Genomic DNA, 20,445 nt, shown 5'->3' with positions numbered 1-20,445 from the left:
ATAAAAATTAAAGAAAGCAAATGTATGCAATCCTAATTAAAAATCTAATCGAAATTAACTTTATCATTGAAACAAAATCATATACACAACCACTTAACCCAAAATTCAAATCACCATCAATAGATTGATGATAAAGGAGCAAGGCCCACATGAGTACTCCATCCCACAATTAAGATTTAAAAGAGAATACTAACCTCCAAGATCTCATAAGACTAAGTGATTTTCATAATCCATGATTTTTCAAAAATATTCTTAAAAAATATTTATCATTTTATCTTTTATCACCAACCTTAAAAGATATCATTATTATGTCAATACGAACTCTAAAAATTATTTATAAAATTGCACTGCACAATGATACCCTTATGATTATTATTTTCTTACTGAAAGTTAAATATAATAATAATTTTTTAAGAATATGTATTGAAGAATGAGTTGTGAAGTTTACTATTATCTTCTAGGACTCCTCACTCGAGAACTTAACATTTCTCATTTAATTTAAAGAACTACTATTGTCACATCAATTTTTACTAATGTCACACCAATTCTTATATAAATCCAATGTCGATTCTAACATTCTGATGTGGTGATGCACATATAATCATCAATACTTTTCACACGTATCTCGATGAAAATATCTATGGTTATGTGTGGTGGTGATGTGCATGTTAATGTTACTTCAGCATTATCAATAAATCCACCGCACACAAGTGGTTCGGCGTTAGTAAAAATTGTGGTGGCAATAGCAACTCTCTTACTTGATTAAGAATTCAATTAATACTTCTAAAAGATCGTCCCCATGTGATGGAAGATTAATGCTCACTTGAAGTTCTGTGGTGACTTTATAAACCATGCACGTGCCTCCTTCCCTATGGAAGCTTAAGCATAACGTGGCACTTCATGTTTTACCGCCACTTTAATAAGTTGGGGTGTGTGTGTGTGGGACCCATACGGCACAACCTCGGATTCTCTGCCTAAACGGAACCATCCAAAATTCAGCGCAAGTTAGCAATATCACGTGCGCTCCCTCAGCTCCTCACACACACTCTCCCCTGTTTCTCTCTTTTCTAGTGCTCTCTCATGCTTCCCACCAACCAAAAATGTCTCTCTTCTTCCTTCTCTCCATTCCCATTCTTCTCTCCTCTCCTCCTCCTTATGGTAAGCTCCTACACCCTCTCTTTCTCTCTCACTAACTCTATCTCTAATTCTAATTCTTTCTCTCTCTAACTCTTAACTAACTTTCTAACTGTTTTTAACTGTCTTATAACAGAAACTTCATACCGCATAGATTGTGGTGGTCAAACTACCTTCACAAACAACTTCAACGAAACTTGGCTTTCTGACAGATTCTACACTGGCGGTGCAGCGAGTAATGTTTCCAAACCAGAAATTTTCCCTTCACAGCAAGAGAAAACCCTCCGTTACTTCCCACTCTCATCTGGTAAAAAAAACTGTTACTTAATTAACGTTCCTAACGGTCGTTACTATTTCCGTACATTTACCGTTTACAATAACTACGATGGTAAACTACAGTCCCCCAATTTCGATGTTTCAATCGAAGGAACCCTAGTTTTCCCTTGGAGATCACCTTGGCCAGATAATGTAACAAATTTCGGAGCTTATTCGGACTTATTCTCCTTTGTCGATGATGGTGAAGCAAATGTTTGTTTTTACAGCATTGCCACTGATCCTCCTGTGATCGGATCGCTCGAAATTATACAAATTGATCCATTATCGTACGATTCATCCTCGTTTGGTGATAATCTAATTTTGGTTAATTATGGACGATTAACTTGTGGTTCTGATTCGTTCGGTAGAGGTACGGATAAATTTGGGCGAGTTTGGCAATCTGATTCAGAATTTCGTGTAGGTAATTTGAAGAATTATAAGTTAACTAAGGATAATATACTTGGGACTAATCAAAGACCCAATTACTTCCCAACACATTTGTACCAAAGTGCGATAATAGGGTCGAGAACTCAAGTGTTGGAGTACAAGGTATCGGTGGATGCAAAGTTGGATTACTTAGTGTGGTTTCACTTTGCGGAGATTGATCGTAGTGTGAATTCGGCAGGGCAAAGGGTTTTTGATGTTTTGATCAATCAGAGGAATGTGAGTAGGATCGATATCTTTAAACAAGTTAGGAGTTTCGCAGCGTTTAATTGGCATTATACGGTTAAGAACTTGAATAGTACTGTTTTGAGATTGACGTTTGTTCCGATTGTTGGTCCTCCGTTAATTAGTGGTCTCGAGATCTATGCTTTGGTTCCGAAGGATCTTTCAACGGTTCCTGATCAAGGTATGTAGGTAATATATGATAGATAAGTAAATTCTAGTGTTTGTTTTGATTTGTGAGTGGGTTTTTGTGTTTGTAGTGATTGCGATGAGAGCGTTGAAGGAGTCGTTAAGGGTTCCTGGTAGAATGGGTTGGAATGGTGATCCATGTGCTCCGTCTAAGTGGGATGCTTGGGAGGGTGTTACTTGCCATCCTAACAAGGAAAAAACTGCCCTTGTGGTGTCTCAAATGTAAGACCTACTACTAATTTCAGAACATGTACCCATCAAGGAAATTAAGATAGATCTGTTAAATTTTAAAATTGCAATTATAAGGAGAAAAACACTTTTCTTACTACGTAAGGAAAGTTTCCTGATCCGCATCACCTTGTGTTGTCCAAAAACTTGATCTGGTTCCACAGGATTTTTAGAGGAAAAAATTCTATGAACTTAGAAACCTTTTTCTAAAAAAAGTTAATTTTCACCGTTGAACTTTAATTTTAAATTTAGGAGTTTGGTAGCTGTTCATTTTCAACACCTTAGATCAAGTTCAAAACAGGATTTTTTTTTTTTGAATCTGAGTTTTTCCAAGAAATCTAGAAGGCGGTGTTGGATTTCCAGTGTGATAATCCATATGGGCCCAACGACCCTTGGCTAGCCTGGGTCTTATGAGAACCATAGATTACTTCAGGGAAAACAATATGAGCAAGTGGGAAGTGACGGTTACCTGAGAAGGTTTTTAAAACATGTAACATAGAGACAGACACATATATTGTTGCCAACTTAGCTAAATTGTTAAGACATGTGGAGTGTTGATCCCACAACTTGGGTTCAAAACCCATTGAACCTACCTTCACACTGACCTCTAACCCCTTGCTTTCCTAGCAAACAAAAAAGACATGGGCATATATATCAGTGGCAGATACTGGGACAAAATACTAATGCATTCATTCATGCCAAAAATACAAGATAGAAGGGTAAATTACACTTTGTCAATTGCTCTTACCTCCCCTATAGTTATCAAATGGGCTCACTTACCTTTTCCCCCCTTTTGTCTACTAGCCATTGATCAAACAGTTAAAAAATGATTTTTATTTTTATAAAGACTATTTGTCCTTTTTTAAAATGTCATTTTTTGTAGACAAAAATATCCCTGTGAAAAACGGGCTCATGTGTAAGAGTGTGAGAATACTGAGACGATGGCATTTTTATCTTTTAAAACGTTATTTGTTTTGCCATAAAAATATAAAATGAGAGGGTAAGATAGAAAAATTACATCTGAATGTTAACATCATTTGTGACGGGAGGTGAGTGCAATTGTCAAAACGTTAGGGGGTCAACATAGAATTATGCCAAACCATAGGGGTAAGTGTAATTTACCCAAGATAGAAAAAGCTGCTATATTCTAATCATATAAACAATATGTAAGTACTAACTAGAAACAAATTCAATATTAATCTCTGTCAGAAAGTATGTCAGTATTTGTAAGACAGTTTTTAGAAAATGAATTGTCCTGTTTTGTAGTTTTCTACTCATGGTGCATGCTTTTTTATCTCTTCTGTTCTCATTATGCTGCTTCAATAGCATTTTCAACCTTGATTCAGTGTTTGCCAGCATTTTCTTTTATTCAAGATAAGAGATCGACAAATTTAGGTGATATGAGAGTTATTTTCTTATTGACATTTTAACTCTTTGATTACTGTGATCATTTTACTTGAATTGTTTTCGAATTGGTCGATGAATAAGTTTGTAGCAATCTAGTTTGAGCTTCAATATTATTCCTTAATACATGGTTTGCTTCATGTCTTCTTCAAGTTCAATTCATGCTGGGTACTTATGTGGGGTAATAATAAGAGTTTTTTTTTACCCTTTACAGAGATCTTGGAAGTCAAGGCTTGAAAGGATATATTAGTGAGCAGATAAGTCTTTTGTTGAACTTGGTAAGCCTGTAAGTATCTTGTTTTTGAATGTCTTAGTTGATTTCATCTTTGTTATATTGCTTATGAATCTTGGGATCGAATTGTTGCAAATTATGGTTCTGTTATGATATAATGAATTATCCATGGTCAATAAATGCAGAATCTGAATTTGGATTGAGTAGCTTCTGAAAGTTGAATTGTGAGATTCCATTCGTATTCACAATCAGAGGAATAGCATTGTATGAATATAGAACTATGCTAGAATTAGATTCGTTGTGCTTTTAGTCTGACACTCTTATCATTGTAGATAACATGTTGGAATCAGGATATGGACTTTGCTCATGTGGCTGCACAAGCTGTTGAAAGGTCACTTCTGGTTCCGCCTAAACCCATCATCCAGAGAGTACTTGAGCTTACACAATTGATGGTTTCAGTAAAAAAGCATTTTTGAAGGGTGATTTAGGTTTTAAACTACACCCCTGCACCTTTTGGTGAATGTTTTAAACTGTACCCAACAAGAAACAAGCAACAAAAGAGAAGAGAGAGAGAATGATAGGACTCCCCTTCTCTCTCAATGTTGTTGGGTCAGGAGATGAATGATAGGCCGATGAGTTGACAAGCTCCCCACATGGCCTCCCATTGGGTCAACTGAAGGATTTGGTGCCATGCATGACCGATGAGCCATTTCGATTCTCAATTGTCGCCTAGGCTCCCCATGAGCTCTCAGCTAGATGTGTTGATGTCAAGAGCCTAATTAGCCATCTGACACCCACACCCCTCCCTTACACTAGACAACATACCTTACCTGTTTTGAGAGTAGGTGAAAGCGCCCTCGATCCGCGTGGTGCGCGGATCCGCTTTTGACTCTTGAGGTTTGGGAGTCGCCACCTAGTTATTGTGGTCTAGGAACCAAACTGACTCTAACATGGATAAAAAGAACTAATCTACCACAAAAAATCTGAATTCGGGGATCATGTTACGGGGTTGGAAGGTGTTAGGCACCAACCCCGCCCGACCAAAGCCGGTCTCTACTAACTTCCCAAATATATCACATTGCTAAAAACCTAGATAAAAATAAAAAAATTACATACCTTTCCGATAGCAAGGATTTTGTTCCCTCAGATCTGACAAAAAGAGCTCCTTGTACTGTACTCCCTTGCTTCGTTCTGTCTCCGGATTTGACTTCGGATCTCCTAGATCAAGGTATCTCCTTGTTTTTGGATCTGAACTCTTCAAGTTTGTTGTGGATTTGGGGGTGTTTTTGGAGGGATTTTAGGTGTTTTCTAGACTAAAATTGAATGAGGGATGTTAGGTAAGGAGTTGGGGCTCCAAAACTAGGGTTTATGGGGGGCTAGGGGAGCTTCTAGACCTACTTCTCTTAGGGTTTATGATTTGATACGAAAATAGGGTGTGAGCACCTCTATTTATAGAATTTTTTTAAGGTTGATTTGGATAGAGTTAGTGTTTAATTAGAGATCTTTTAATTAGAGTTGTGTTTTAGTTAAAATTGTTTTAGGTAGAATTGTGTTTTAATTAGAATTGTTTTAGGTAGAATTGTTTTTTAGTTAGAACTCTATTAGATAGAGTTATTATTTAATTAGAATTCTATTATAACTTTTGGTCTTATTTGATTGACTTTTAATGTTTTGACTTTAGTCTTAATTGATTGACTTTTAATATTTTGACTTCAGTCTTGCTTAATTGACTTTAATTTTGACTTTAGTCTCACTTGATTGACTTTAATACTTTGACTACAGTCTTGCTTGATTGACTTTAAATTTTTGGAGAACCCCCTTCCATTATTTCTTTAATTCTTTGGACCCCCAAATGGAGGGGTCCTTAAAGAAATATCCCACGAACCCTCAACAATTTTACCCGAAAGTCCGATTGATCGATTTTTTAATTCAAAATTTTAAATTAATTTCATCAATGTTTCACTTTAATTATTTAATATTTTATTTATTAATTTCGGAATTTTTTAATTATGAAAATTGTGAAATTACCGTTTTACCCCCGGAGGGGAATTTTCACGTTTTAAGTCGGTTTTTAATGTTCTAGGATGTTTTAGAATCGATTTTTCGTAAGGAATTCAATGGAAATATTATTTTGTGTTATTTATGAAATTTTTTGTGTGAAATGATTGTGAACTTTATGAGGGGCATTTTCGTAATTTTGTCAAATTCTGTTAAAATTGGTGAAATGATTTATTTGGTTCCGATTTGTTATTTTATGTGTTCGAGAGAGTTTTCCTAAGCGTAACGTAGGCTCTAGGGTTGTTTTGAGGTTAGGGGTATTTTGGTAATTTGGTAATTTTTTAGTGATTTTTATCGTGAAGTTTCTTTTTGGTCTGCAAGATGATGATTTCTATGTTTCTGGGGTCGTATTTTCCTAGCGTAGCGTGGTTTCTAAGGTTTTGTCAATTCGAGATACCTCATCCGGATTTCTGAAACACATCTGGTAACAAAATAAAGCAACGGAATACACATCCATCATTGGGAATCATTGCAATCGGATTGACGAGTTGATTAATCAGGCGAGTGCAAAAATGGGGTGTCTACAGTAGGTTACCTACCCTCCTCTGTTGACACCCTTTGAGCGTAGGTTATTTACTTGTCAGGCAGATCAAGTCTTATGGTCATGTGTTGAACATCAGGTGGCAAACACCTTCACAAGTGCAGATCACCCTTTGCCTGGCGTTGGAAAGTATCATCCACGGTCATCATTAACAATATGTCATTCAACCTAAATGTGGGTTGCAATGTAAATTTTTTCCCCATTAAATACAAACACATCAAGACAAATGAAGTGCTGATTGAATTTGGTTATTGGTTATGCAAATTTAACAATTGAATCAATTTGTTTGTAGCATTAATGTATAAGCGTTCAAAAACTAATCTGGAGCTTCAATGTTTTCTTTAACACTACATGATCCCTAATAGAGGAAGGTAAGATTTTTATTGAAAGAAAAAGAAAAAAGCTAAGCAAATGAAAAAAACTGAGGAAAGATTTAGATTTGGCAATGACAGTGTCGTTGCCTTCGAATTGCAGCATACTAAGATCCTGCTCAGTTGAACTTGTGCTCCTATATTGTAAATAAATAGATTTATTGATAATTTGGCTGATTTATATGAACCCTTATAGGTTTTTATAGAGATTACTTCTACCAAGATATAGGAAGTAAACCAAATATAAGGATTTTAATTTACCTAAATCACTCCTACTACTTAGAGTTTAAAATACCTCTTAATATAGAAGATACTTATTGAAATGTACTAAACTTATACTTCTCCATCACAACCTAACATTTGTGATGAGATACACCAACAATGGTACAAAATGTCTCATCCATCCTTATACGACACATTTTATTCTCTAATATTCTAATGCCAGCTAGGAAGGTTCACCATTTGATACTGTATCTTATTCATCTTTATATGATACCTCCTGTTCTCTAATAACTATATTTACACCAAGCTCCCAAAACAACAAAAGGTGTGCTGCTTTTGCAGGAAAATTGTTTGCAGCACAACCAAGTGGGTCCTTTTTTATTTAGTTAACATTTCTTAAAATACATATTTATAATTTCATAATTTACATAATATTACAATGCTATATTCTCACTACTTTATTTTATTTCCCACGACTTCATAATCTCTGGACTCTACCCTCAGGCATGATGATGTACATAACAATTTGGCTTAAATCTTTCTCTTTACAGGAACTTGAGTTCTAATTCTTTGGAAGGTACTTTACCCTCAGGGCTTGGTCAACAGTCTCTTGCACGTCTGTGAGTATAAAATACCTCTTTCGCTACTGCATCACTAATATTACATTTGCCTTTGAAATTGCTTCGAACATATTACATTGCATTCATTTGGTCATGCTTCAATGGCTCCAGGCCAGCATTACTGGTTTTTGTTGTTGGAGTCACCATAGTCCCTCTGAGCATGATCTGTAACGGGGAAGAATGATTGAATTGTGTTCTATTGAAATGGCTTTGGGTTTGTTGTTATGTTTTCTTCCCGTCCAAACAGTCAAAGTTGTTCCAGTGAGCATGATGTAATAACCATATACAAATTTTCACCATATTTGTAACTTCATCACAGTGACCAAGTCAGTGTTCTCTAAAAGAAACTATATGAAATTCAGATTCTCATGTAGTTTCCCATTGGTTCAAAGTTTTGTTTCCTTTCAAAATGTCTAAGCTGAGAAGTATTGGGCTCAAAGTTATGATATTTTCTCAGTCAGACAATATCATAAATTTGACCAATAATGTCACTTCAAGGTTTTATGTTTTCCTCTTGACATTCTATACATGCTTTTTGTTGGTGCCACAAGTTATGACATCTCTGAGATTTTTTCATCTCCATTATTTTCTATTAACTATTAATCTTTTATTGATGGTATTGAGCAGGGATTTGTCATATAATCAATTATCTGGGTCCATACCTGATAGCCTAGCTTCGTCCAGCCTGCAACTCGTGTAAGTAGATTGCTTTGTGCATACTTTTCTTTTTTGTTAATAATTGTTTTCTCCATCATCATCGTCATCATCTTCTACATCTTATCCCAAATATGTGGTTCGGCAACATGAATCCGATTACTTACCCCACAGTAACTTTTGTTTTGTTTTGTTTAAAATAAAAAATAAAAATAAAAATTACAGTTTCTATTTAATCCGCTCTACCGTAAGTAAAAACAAGCCGACCCCAAATCTTTAGGATAAAAAATGTGGATGATCACGACCCTAGCTAAAGCATAAAAAAAAGGGGCTTATTGAAGCTAGATGACAATACATTTGCATCTAAATTTGAAACTATTAAATCTGAGACCCTTGCACCCCAGAAGGATTGGTGAGTGATAATAAAGTTAACGCTTTCATTGATGATGCCACCAATTCAATTTTACTGAGTTCATCTTTAAAATTACGCGGATCCTTTTCCTTTCAAACAGTCCAACCAACAAAAATGAATTCTAGAGATAGATTTAGAGGATTCTTGCTGCTCCATCTTTTGGGCTTAAAGGACAAAATCAGAAATTGATATAGGCTTTAGGGTTAAGAAATAAACTGAAATATCTTTAAAACAACATATCTGAATAATGGCCCAAACTATACTGTTAATCAGGTTTGAACAAGCTTTAAAGGTCTAATTTTGGGTAGAAATACAGGCACAAAAAAAAAAAAAAAAAAAAAAAAAGCTTCTTATGATTTTAGAAGCAAATAGATAGACATAATGATCCCATTGCCCAAAACCGATTGAAGGAGTCTGACTAAATAATTTTGGCTTGCTTGGAGTCGCGCTAATCTAAGGAAAAACATGCAACTTATGACCAAAATAGCATAATAATTCTCTACCATTCATCCGTGTGAAATATAGTTTACATGCCTTATTTATAGACCAAGAATAGAAAACATATAATGTTTCATAATAATTTTCAACTTGCAAAATAAGTAAAAATCGTAAAATTCTCACTCTTGTTGATCAGGCTAACATGACTAACTCCACAATTTACTAAAAATGGAAAAATAGGAATTTAATATAAATAATAATGTGATTTACTATGAATTTTAAGTTCACAAACTACAAGAAATATTAAAGACATTGTTAGAAGATTAGGGTTAAGGAGAGAAGGACGAACATAGAGAGGAGAATGAGTAAGTCTTTCCCAATAGGGTTCAACATCTCTTTTGTATTAAAAACATGTGGTTGGTTGTGTAGGCTTAAGTATTGGGCCCACACGACCTTACATTAATGAGAAATAAGACATGGGTTGTGTGGACTTAAGTATTGGGCCCACACAACATTAAATAAGAACTCTAACAGACGTAATTTGGTAGAAATAGTAATTTTTTCTTGTTAGGTTGAACTTTGGGTTTTGATGGACTACTGCATTGGGATTTAGAATAGATTGAAAGTCAGTTGGTGCCCAAGCTTATGAAATTTCTAACTTTTGAATGATGAATTTTGAGCCCTGATGTACAAAAGGATTACTCACACTAAGTTGATTCAACCTAGCTTTGATGACAATAATGTGAAAGATTTTAGTAGTTTACATGGTAAGGATTGAGGTGTGACGTGTTGGTACAACCCGAGATGAGGATCTAGAGCCTTCAACCATTAATCAAATTAGCATGAAAAATAATTCTAAACAATAGGTTTAGATGCACATACCTATAAAAGAATAAAAATCCTGAATAATAGCTATGGAATAATAAAAGTTCTTGATCTAAAACAATGATCCAATAAGCTTAACAATAGTTTACTCTTTGTTCTTCAAAACCCTATGATCAGAAAATAAAGAGTGCGGTAAACTACCCCCAACCTCTATGCACGACAATAGCGATGGGATCAGAACTTGAAGTTCAATCACAATTGCTTGAGAGCGGGATAACCTCCACATATATATGAGTAGTCTCCTAATTTCAACTCATCACAGAAACATTAAGAAACCTTAGGAGGGTATCACTCTTTCGATTAGGAAACCACATCTCTTAGAAATTGAAAATTTTCACTAGATTGCAAAGTTTAGTTCTCAATTCATACCAAACTTTCTTTTGAATAATACATCAATTCAATTTAGGATACTATTTGTATTGGACCAACAGGAATTTTATTAAATGAAATCAAAAGATTATTCATTATTTTGAGAAAATGTCTGAATTGGATTAAAATTCCAACAATCTCCCACTTGGTCCGTAGAAAGAAATGTTTTGGTTTTAAGAAAATGACCCTTGGATGGATTACTTTATAAAAATCGAGTGGTCATTCTTAATTTTGAAAAGTCATTGTTCAAAAGTGCTTAAATACATCCATTAACATTCATTCAATTTCAGAGACTACTAGCAATAGATCATTGATGTTTTAGTGTTCCCTTTATTGACATCAAAACAATTCCATGGTCTCAAAATAGCTCATTAATGACCTTGAAAGTTTAAATCTTATAATAGTTTTAATGGTTTGTGTAAGAACAAAAAATATTGTATTCCTAGGGATTTTCAAAGTTACTAAATCTATGCAATTGGATCCATTCCAACTCGATCCAACCCAATCAAATCAAATCCGACCCGACTTGAAAACATAGGAGGTTCGGCCCCCATGGTCGACCCCTCTTCGTGCTTCATTTAGGTGGTTCGGCCACCGTGGGAACTGACCCCTCATAGCTTTTACATAGGAGGTTTGGTCCCTATAGGGTCGACCCCTCTTCGATTTATGCACATACATGGTTTGACTTCTTCATCAGGAATTGACTTTTTTCTTAACTTAATGAAGTGGTTCGATCCACCCAATTCGATAATACAGTTTTACTTCAAATAGTGAAGTAATCCTTCACTATTTCCCCTACAAAATTATATACTAAGAGGATTGTATGAAGCTACTCGAGTAGCAATATAACAAGGTAATGCTACTCACCATCTCAAATAAAGCTACCAAGTAGCAAAAATCACTACAATAAGCTTGACTGCCAAGGTAAAACAGGCATTGTGGCTGAAAAAGTCACAGACACATAACTCTATTGAGTCAACTCGGGGAACCGAATAGTCACCGAGTTGAAGTAGTTATGTAATTAAATACTAGACAACATGAGGAGTAGGTCTTTAATATCATTAAAGCATCATGAAATTTTATTATTATAAATGCTAGACAACATGGGGAGTGGTTACAACTAAGTTTACTACCCCACATTAAAGAGCTTTCTATAAATAGGGAGATCTCTCCCACTCAATCTCTAATGCACAAGCCACACAAAAATCTTATTTTAGTTTCCTTTTTTTTGCTTTGCACTTAAGATCAAGTACTAACTTGATTGTCGGAGGCTCTTTAGTCGGCACCATACTGATGTCTTTTTAGGTGCTCTTTATTCGGTACCACATCGATATTTTTTTAGGTGAGGATTGACGAAGAACACGACAAAAAAAAGGTCATAAGAGAAGAAGATCGGAATTAGCATTTATTATGATACAGAGTTCGAGGATTGAAGCATCAAGAATCACACGCATCTCGAGGAGTGGGAGACCCAAAAAACCTCCTACAATGTGATTTATGGGATTGTGTACACACCTCATGCAATATGTGTACAAAATCTGTGTTTGTCATGCTTCACAATCTTGATGTGTCATTTTGATATATTATGACAAAATTGTCATATGAAAACCTATCACCAATCTATTGGAACAATGGTCTAACAATGTATTGCCCAGATGCATCTAACCTAAGTATACCTCATAAGGGATTCTAGGATTGAGTCAACACATTTCGGGATCTACTCTGGTGGAAAAAAGGTGTTTAAGAAAAAAAGGCTTCAGGAAAGGGAACAAAAATGGAAAGAATACTAGGGCAAAGGAAAATGATTATAAAGCTGGTAGAATAGAACTATGTTTCCTGATTCGTGGGTTCGCTCAATTCAAATTCGTGTTCGCGGTTAGCGTCAACAATGATAAGGGTATTTGAAGGTAGGAGTGATGAGTAGGGTACTAAAATATATTGAAGATGGTAAAATTAGGGAAGAAAATAAATTAGGTTTTTTATTTAAAGGTTGACGATGAGGAAATTTAGTCATTTTACGTCAATATATTAATAAAGAGTAAAGATGAAAGTCAAAGGGGTATGCTATGCATTTGAAAAGTTAAGGGGGTAGCTCAAATATTATCAAATGTGGAGGGGGATGTAAAAAATTAATATAAAATGATGAAGCTATTGTGGTTTGCTCATTTTTCATGATCCATGAGCAAAATGCACCGTGAATAGGTCTGGTTCGCCACCTCAATAGCGAATTAGGTAACCCAAGTGCAGACAATTGGTTTTGCAAGAAGAAAAGCCACTTAAAGATTATTTTAAGTATAAAGAATGGCTCAAAAAGAACAACGCAACTGGATAGGAAGATCAAAGATTGTGCGATCAGGACAATGAAGATGTGAATCATGGGAAATTTGTGTAATATTTGAGGAAACAAGGTATAGTTTCGAAGTACACATCGAGAACACCATAGAAAAATGGTGTTGTTGAGAGAATGAATCGTACCTATTAGAATGTGGTTCATAGTTTGACGAGTCATTTTGATTTGTCGTGATCATTTTGGGGAGAAGCCTTGAATTTTTCCTTGTATGTTCTTAACATAGTGCCTTGCAAGGTTACTTTTAAAACTTCTTTCAAGATTGGATAGGAAGAAACCCAAAGCTTGGTCATATCCATGTTTGGGGAATGTCCCGCTTAAGTAAAGTTATGCAATCCAGATTTGAAGAAGCTTTATCCAAGGACTATTCCATTTTATTTGATTGGTCTTTGATGGGGACATCAAATATTAAAGAGTAGATTTTAATTTTTATTTAGTTTTCTGTTTTAGGACTTTACTTTTATGTTTTTTTTTAAATCTTATTTTGATGTTTTATTATCATATGATGTTAATATAAGTATTAGGGGGCAATTTGGTAACTTTATATTAATTTTTTAACGAGTTTTCATAGGCTGAAAATTCAAGGGAAATAAAGTTGAGGGATTGGGATATAGATGGTATTTCTGTTTTTTTTTTTAATTTTTTTTTTTATTTAAGTTATTTTAAGTTTATTTACAACCATTGGATCTTATTTTCGTTGGATGGTTGAGATTAGATTTATGATTTAGAAAACATTATAAATATTTGTTTTTTGCTATAATTTTCTTGAATGGTAAATAAAATTGAGATTAAAGCTTTGATATTTCCATTAATGGTGTGGTGTGAGGCCATTTTGGAGTCATCCTAGGGTAACATTTACAGTCCTGCATCAATTTTGGTATCAGAGCTAAACTTGGAATAGATAGAGATGATATTAGAAGTCAAAATTAGATTTGTTTCACCTTCTGGGAAGTCATTCAAGGTATTGTGTGGTGTTGAATACGAGAAAAACTTGATTTTCACAAGTTTTTCTAAGAAGATTTTGTAAAATGTTGAAGATAAGATTTATTTTGGTAATCATGATTACGGCCATGTTGTTCAGTTTTGTCAGAGAAATTTTATCAATGGTGTTGAGTGCAAGGTGATTCCTCTAAAAGATTGTCATATTTGTGTTAGGTCGAGGTTGGATCTCACATGTAGAAGCTACGTTTAATGCGGAGTGAAATATTTTACATGTTACTTTAGGCAGATAATATCTACTCAAGGTATGTCCATGGAAATTAACTCTTGTGGTTCCATCAATCCAAGAGAAGATTGAAGAAAAAACAGATCAAACATCAACTTTAGAAGATGGTGTGCTTATAACTCTAGAATCAACGTGGGAATAAGATCATGAAGTGGAAAATGCGTCAAAAAAGTCTAAGGAAGATCTTTTGGAGACGACATCTATAGTTTTTTTTCATGATGCAGTTGTTCCGTCACTACTTTAAACCAACTTATTCGTCTTAAACAGGTATAATAAAGACTTTGCCAAGATAGAAGATCACAATTTGAAGTTAATAGTTCAACACAAGTTTAAGACACGAGGACGAATCTTTGCCAAAAGGGATGAATCACAAATTGTCATGATCATTCTCAAGCACTTTAAAACTTGAGAATAAGTTTTCTTCAACCAGAGGAGAATAAAGTGGAACGCAACTGATGAGAATTACTACAATTTTATTTTGCCAATGATGAAATCTTCCCAGTCAAGTAGAATTGATGGGGATATCAAATATTGAAGAGTAGATTTTAATTTTTATTTATTTTCTATTTTAGGACTTTAATTTTATGTTTTTTGAGCTTATTTTGATGTTTTATGGGATTGTGATATAGATGGTATTTCTGCTTTTGTTTTATTTAAGTTGTTTTAAATTTATTTACAACCATTGGATCTCTATATTTTAGTTGGATAGTTGAGATTAGATTTAGGGTTTAGAGAACATTATAAATACTTTTTTTTTGCTGTAATTTTCTTGAATGATGAATAAAATTGAGATTGAAACTTTGATATTCCCATTAATGGTGTAGTGTGAGGCTATTTTAGAGTGAGTCCAAGATTTATCATCCTATGGTAACATTCACGGTTCTGCATCAGTCTTCCAAAGAGGTTTTGGTATGCAGGTTCTACTGTTCTTTTAAGCCGTTAGAAATCCTGAGACAAGTCATGCAAAATTCTTTGATGAAGGACATGACATTGGAAGTTTGAAGCACGAGAAGATTGAATTCTATGAAGAAAGTGAGAGTGCTCCAGTTTTTGCTCTTCCAAAATTTAGATCAGTATCTATTGTTGTTATAGTAGAGCCTCCCAAGATTAAGATGAGGTAGTTGTACCTCAGGATCTCATTCCTCAGTTGTTCGTTGTATCGATGGAGGAGCCCATTCCTGTTAAGAGATGTAACAAAGAGCGGAGATAGTCTATACTTGACAAGTATGAGGTTTATCTTCAAGATGATGAGTTGAGGGATCTTAATGTTAATAATCTTTTGACCTATAAGGAATTCATGAAAAATAATGAATCTCAATACTGGCGAGAGGCCATGAGAGAGGAATTTCAATCTATGGAAAATAATGAAGTTTGGGATCTTGTGACTGTCCCAAAAGACCACAAGATGATTGAGTGGAAATGGGTGTTCAAGATGAAGAGAGACTTTGAAGGGAAAATTGAAAGGTTTAAAGCAAGATTAGTTGCCAAGGGTTTCTGGAAGAAACCAGGTGTTGGCTTTTCTAAGACTTTCTCTCCAGTTTCATCAAAAGATTCCTTAAGGATTATTTTAGCCATTGTGGCTCACTATAACTTGGGGTTGCATTAGATGGATGTGAAGATGACTTTCTTTAATGGTGATTTGGAGGAGGGGATCTCATGGCTCAGCTCGACACAAAGAGCACCTTGCCTGCAAGTGACCAAGTACATGAAGAATGAATGGAGACCAAAAGTGACAAGCACATAGAGATCAAGTACCTACTGGTATGTGAGAAAGTTCGAGAGGGCGGTATTGAAATTTCGTATGTGGCTACCAGTTTGATGATTGTTAATCCCCTCACTAAAGGTTTTCCAACAAAGGTTTTCAAGGAACATGTTAGTCGCATGGAAATGTTGGAGTCGTTAGACTTTGCAGTATAGATAGGGTGATCCTATCAAGTGATAATTGATGTTTTACTTTGATCCTGTTATTTGACTGCTAGCAATAAAGTTTAATTTTTTTATTCCTGATTATGATTATTTATACCATGGTATTTATCTTGTGCATGTACTATGAGGTTTAGGTTTGACCTGTGATGCTATTATTGCATTCATGAGGTATGCTTGGGTTAAATGCATTTGGGCAATGCATTATTAGATCTTTGGTTTGATAGGTTGTTGATGGATTTTTACATAACAATTGTGACGTGATATATCATAATAACACACCAAGAGTGTGAAGCATGACAAACATGGATGTTGGATAAGTAAGATTGTATGAGGTGTGTACAAAATCCCATATATCACTCCATTAAAATCATAATAAGGTTTAAACTCTCAAGTTCATTGATGAGCTACTTGGGAACTATGAAATTATCTTGGTGTCAATAAAGGGAAGAGCAAAACATCCATGTCCATTGGTAGAAAAATCTTTGAAATTGAGTGAATGTTAAAGGACATACTTAAATACTTTTGAATAAGTATTTTTCAAAATCAAGAGTGGTCACTCGACTTTTATAAAGTAATCAATTCAAACTCGTTTTCTTAAAATCAAAACATTTGTAAGGACCAAGTGGGAGATTGTTGGAATTTTAATCCGATTTATAGATGTTTTCTCGAAACAATGAATTATCTTTTGATTTCATTTAATTAAAATTCATATTAGTCCAATATAAATTATTTTCTAAATTGGATTGGATGTGTTGTTTAAAGGGAAGTTTGGTAGAATTGGAAACTAGACTTTACAATCTAGTGAAAATTTCCAATCCCTAAAGAGGAGTGAAATCCTCTTATGGTTTCCTACTATTTATGTGATGGGTTGAAATTAGGAGATTACTCTTTTATATGTGGAAATTGTTCCACTCTCAAGCACGTTTTGATTGAACATCAAGTTTTGATGCCATCGTTATTATCGTGCTTGGAGGTTCAGGGTAGTGCACCACACTTTATTTTCTGATCACAGAGTTTTTGAACGACAAGGAGTTCACTATTGTTAAGCTTATGTGGATAATTATTTTAGATCCTTATATTATTCCATAGTTATTATTCTAGTTTTTTTATTCTTCTACATGTATGTGCATCTAAACCTATTGTTTAGAATATTTTTCTTGTTGATTTGATTAAGGTTGAAGGCTCTAGATCCTCTTCTCGTGCTGTTTAGACCCAACATTTCTTTGTTCCTAATTGGAAAAAGAGAGAATTTAAGACAATATTAAAACAATTTGTTCTATCCTTTATTTCTTTTTATTGAAAATTCAACCGTTTTACTATCCATATATATTGTGTGTGTGTTTGTGTATATTTGAAGTGTTTTAATTTCCCCTAAAGGACATTCCCGTACTAATGTCAAGATTTTCCTGTAAATATTTTATATTTTATTTTTGTTAGTGCTTCCTCTATCACACCACTTTTCATTGGTACACCTTCACTCATTTTACAGTTATTTTTTTGGATAAGTTGGTAGAACCTCACTCATTGCAGGCTTTTAAATGATAATGAATTGGAAGGGCAAGTACCAGAGAAACTTTACTCCATTGGTGTTCATGGTGGAGCTATTGAGTAAGTTATACTCTACTACTCTTGGTTTTTATTATTATTTTGTTTGTTTAATTAATTTGATGAAGCCTATGGTTTGCAGAAACTTTTACTCTTTTTGTAGGATCATCTACATTCATCCGTTCATTTCCCCATAATAATATGATTGCCTTTGTTGTCTACATTTGGCAGTCCACATTACTCATTGTAAATTATTCTACCTAATTTTTTTTTTTTTTTTATAATTTTCTTTTTCAGTCTTTCTGGTAACAAAGGCTTATGTGGAGGACCATCGTTGCCTGGATGTCCTCTATTTTGGGGAAGTGGAGGCTTGTCCACTGGTGGTAAAATTGCTATAGGTTTATCAAGTTTGGTTGTTCTCAGCATTGTCCTCGTGATGATTTGTGTGTTCTGCATCAAGAGAGCAAGACATGATTATGACTTTGGTCTTCCTCAAGAGCTAACTTGTAAGTCCTCTGAAAAGCATACAAATATGTCATCCATATCTCTATTCTTTTAGTTTCGGTTGCATTTTGTCTATTTACTTGATAAGTTCTGATTATATTGCTTAATCATTAACTTGCCCAATCTTCAAATATGACTATCATCGACTCTGGAAGAATTATTTCTCATCTAATTAACATAATAGGTTGGGATATTCCTTATAAGGAAGGATGTCGCAATAGGTTCAGAATCTCACTAATCTTATAAAACTTGTAAATTTCAGCTTCTCTCTCCCTAGAAGTTCATTATGTTCTATTCTCTTTGCATTTGACCTGGTCCTCCAATGTTCCTACATATTCTCTTTTATCTTTTATTTTGTATGAATCATGACCTCATGAACTGCGTATATGTAACTTTAAATGCACATGGATGCATTGGAAAACTTCATCAAAGATGTTTTTGGGTGTCTCAACATTTAAGTTGTGGGAAATCTTGAAAATCATGTTCTTAAAGCTCTAAATTTTAAGGGAAAAGTCACCGAAATGATCTCGATTATTGAAGTTGACCATGGGTAATCTGAATGATCTTGATGGGGTCTTTTTTCTCCTAATATTACTAGTGGGAGGTTCTGTACAATGGCTGCCTACTTCACCAATTACTCTTTTTTTTATAGAATTCTTTTTAGTGATTGGCATGGTTACTCTTAGGGATGCAACTTGGTTTCATTCAAACTGAGAACCAAACCAAACTACCGAACACCATTAAGGACTTACTACTACATTTTAGGAGTTAGGACATAGATTAATGACTTTTTTATTTTTATTTTTATGGATAGATTAATGAACTTTTTTTCTGGTTGGATTAATGATTTATTATATAAAATTTCACGTTCATTATGTATGTATATGTTGCTTCCAAGGAGGTTTATAGGATATCGGCAACCCATAGAACCTAACCAAATCAAACCAAACTGACCATAGTTTGGTTTGGTATGGTTCTATGGGCAATTGGTTTAGTTCAGGTTCTTAATTAGTGGAACTGACCTATGTCGGTTCGGTTCTGATTTGGCTCCAAACCGAACAAAGTTGCACCCCTAGTACTGAACATTCTTTGATTCTTGTGCAGCACTTTCAGCAAAGAGAAATAGATACCAAAGGCAGAAGTCACTGATGCTTCTTGATATGGAAACACCGACACACGCACCCAACAAATTTCCGACTACCTTGAATCCTCTTTAACAGTCCTTTTCAGAGGACGATATTGAAGTAAAATCTCTCCAACCCACCAACAGTCGGGGGAGATGAAGGAGTCCGCCGCTTTCACTGAAGGGTGAGGTTTGACCACCGATTGGTGATTCCATGTGTAATGCGATGAGCTGTCTGCACACCACATGGATTTCGCTGCATTCCTACATGTTGTACAAAGTTCTCTCCAAGAAGGAACTTGATTAGCTTTGCCTCAGCTAAAACCAATTGGGTGCTTGGTTGTCCCTCTTTTGATCACAAACTGTCATAATTTTTTTTGAACTTTCCCTGTGTATTCTATTTAAATAGAGTAAGATTATAATAAAATAAAATAACCGTTTTGGTAAAAGTAAATAAATATCAAAATGAGTATATATATGCATTTGTCAACAAATTTTTTACAAACATTGTTGAGCCAGTAATTTCGGCAAAAATACTATACTTTTTGGTATAACATCCTTAATTCTATTTAGAGTACTTTCTATCCCTCAATTCTACTTAAAATACATCCTAGTTAAAATTTAGTATCTTGTGAGTTTTAGAAAAGTGGGTGTAAGAGATGTCTGTTTTTAAGAATGGGAAATGTTCAGCAACAAACATTTTGGCAAAACATTTTTCAAAACCTGGGTTAGAGGTTTTGGAATGGTCTGATTTTTGGTGAGGATGATCTCTACGGTGAGGAGATCATCATCACCAAAAATCAGCCCATTCTAAAACTTCTAACTCCATCAAAAATGGTTTACAAAAAATGGACGGTCCATGATTTTTCAACTTCTAAACATGGGTTAGAAGTTTTGGAATGGGCTGATTTTTGGTGAGGATGATCTCCTCACCGTAGAGATCATCCTCACCAAAAATCAGCCCATTCCAAAACCTCTAACCCATGTTTTTGAAAAATGTTTTGCCAAAATGTTTGTTGCTGAAGAATTGTATAAGG

The 20,445-nt window shown here is 34.6% G+C and overlaps 1 protein-coding gene across 1 annotated transcript; it reads left to right on the top strand.

Annotated features, from left to right (window-relative positions):
- Positions 1–1,010: 1,010 nt before the first annotated feature.
- On the top strand, positions 1,011–19,877 carry LOC147394549 (Di-glucose binding protein with Leucine-rich repeat domain-containing protein). Its single transcript, XM_086453498.1, has 9 exons — positions 1,011–1,158; positions 1,271–2,299; positions 2,376–2,526; positions 4,151–4,222; positions 7,912–7,980; positions 8,608–8,676; positions 17,767–17,844; positions 18,079–18,287; positions 19,390–19,877. The coding sequence occupies exons 1-9, from the start codon at positions 1,101–1,103 to the stop codon at positions 19,500–19,502; spliced, it is 1,848 nt and encodes a 615-aa protein (XP_086309624.1). The 5' UTR covers positions 1,011–1,100; the 3' UTR covers positions 19,503–19,877.
- The last annotated feature ends 568 nt before the right edge of the window (positions 19,878–20,445 follow it).

This window comes from Akebia trifoliata, chromosome 9 (assembly GCF_017979445.1).
Source record: "Akebia trifoliata isolate Shusen 1 chromosome 9, ASM1797944v1, whole genome shotgun sequence".
Classification (NCBI taxonomy): Eukaryota; Viridiplantae; Streptophyta; class Magnoliopsida; order Ranunculales; family Lardizabalaceae; genus Akebia; species Akebia trifoliata.
Note: the sequence above shows the minus strand (reverse complement) of the source record. Positions and strands in the feature narration are given on the sequence as shown.

Bases quoted from the DNA above. Each gene is read 5' to 3' on its own strand.
- LOC147394549 (XM_086453498.1), top strand. From the start codon at position 1,101: ATGTCTCTCTTCTTCCTTCTCTCCATTCCCATTCTTCTCTCCTCTCCT. The intron at 4,223-7,911 runs GTAAGTATCTTG...TTCTCTTTACAG, and splicing joins TTGTTGAACTTGGTAAGCCT to GAACTTGAGTTCTAATTCTT. The intron at 8,677-17,766 runs GTAAGTAGATTG...CACTCATTGCAG, and splicing joins TCGTCCAGCCTGCAACTCGT to GCTTTTAAATGATAATGAAT.